The 1,083-nt window shown below is 63.7% G+C and overlaps 1 protein-coding gene across 1 annotated transcript; it reads right to left on the reverse strand.

Annotated features, from left to right (window-relative positions):
• Nucleotides 1-246: 246 nt before the first annotated feature.
• On the reverse strand, nucleotides 247-824 carry LOC103798534 (paralemmin-1-like; the record flags this gene model as incomplete). The annotated part of the gene is made up of 2 exons (XM_009070806.1): nucleotides 704-824; nucleotides 247-378 (listed from the first exon to the last, which is right to left on the reverse strand). Coding segments are annotated over exons 1-2 (253 nt in total), but the record flags the coding sequence as incomplete, so codon positions are not given.
• Nucleotides 825-1,083: the final 259 nt, after the last annotated feature.

Consider the following 1,083-nt stretch of genomic DNA (forward strand, 5'->3'; position numbering starts at 1 on the left):
ACGCAGCGTCACAATGTGCAAACCAGGGCTGGCCCATCTGGCCCATCCACACCACACTGCTGGGACAATTCTGCGATCTGCTGGACGGGGCTGGTGAGGGGCTGCCCCCATAGATCTGGTGAGGCTGCCAGGACAGCCCACACACTTCCTTGCCCTGGCAGGTGCCTGCTGGATGCTCGAGCAGCTGTTCCCTCGTTCCTTGCCCTTGGCTCTGGCTGCTGGCCAGTGGCACAGGCCAGTCCGTACCTTTCAGCTCATCCTCGTACACTTTGACCCCCTGCAGACAGTGGTTCTGGGGGAGCATGGTGGTGCTGGACAGGACCTTGGTCTCCCCAGTCACTCTGTCCTTCTCCACCGTGATCTCCACTGAGTACATGGCTGGGACACAAAGAGGACAGCGCATGTTACGGCGGCCCCGGCCCTCCCCAGCCCTGTTCTGTGGCTGGTTGCAGGACAGCATGGCGCTCAGCGGTGCGAGGCGGAGGGAGCGAGGCACTGGGCTCAGCGGTGCTCAGCAGTGTGAGGCAGAGGGAGCGAGGCAGTGGCTCAGCGCTGTGGTGCTCAGCGATGCTCAGCGGTGCTCAGCAGTGTTAGCGAGGCAGCAGCAGGAGCGGTGAATGCAGAGGTGTGACATCCCTCGCACATCCCTCCTCCCAGGACCTGCAGGGCAGTCGCTGTCCTGGTGCCGTTGGCATCACCTTACCTCCCTCACTGCTGCATCCCCCAGGCTTGGCCCAGACAGGCCCTGGGGGCACTGGCCACGTCCGTCTGTCCAGCTGGTGCGCAGTGCTGGCCATGAGGCCCAGGCTGGAAGCCAGGCTCATGCTCACAGAGGTGCATCCCCCACTGAGAGTGTTGGCATTGCAGCATTCCCTCCACCCCCGTGGGACAGACGATCCTCAGCATCTCTCCTTCAGCTCCTGGCCAGTCCCTGCCAGCAGTGGGGTCACCTCGGCCCTGTGCATGGTGCTATGCTCCAAGGATCCCAACCTGGGCTCTGCCCTGTGCCGGTGCCGCTGTCCGGTGTGAGTTGTTGCCCCAGAGCAGAGCAAACCCTCCAGCAGCAGAGCTGCTGCAGCACTC

The sequence above is a fragment of the Acanthisitta chloris genome, unplaced genomic scaffold (assembly GCF_000695815.1).
Source record: "Acanthisitta chloris isolate BGI_N310 unplaced genomic scaffold, ASM69581v1 scaffold1593, whole genome shotgun sequence".
In the NCBI taxonomy this organism is placed as follows: domain Eukaryota; kingdom Metazoa; phylum Chordata; class Aves; order Passeriformes; family Acanthisittidae; genus Acanthisitta; species Acanthisitta chloris.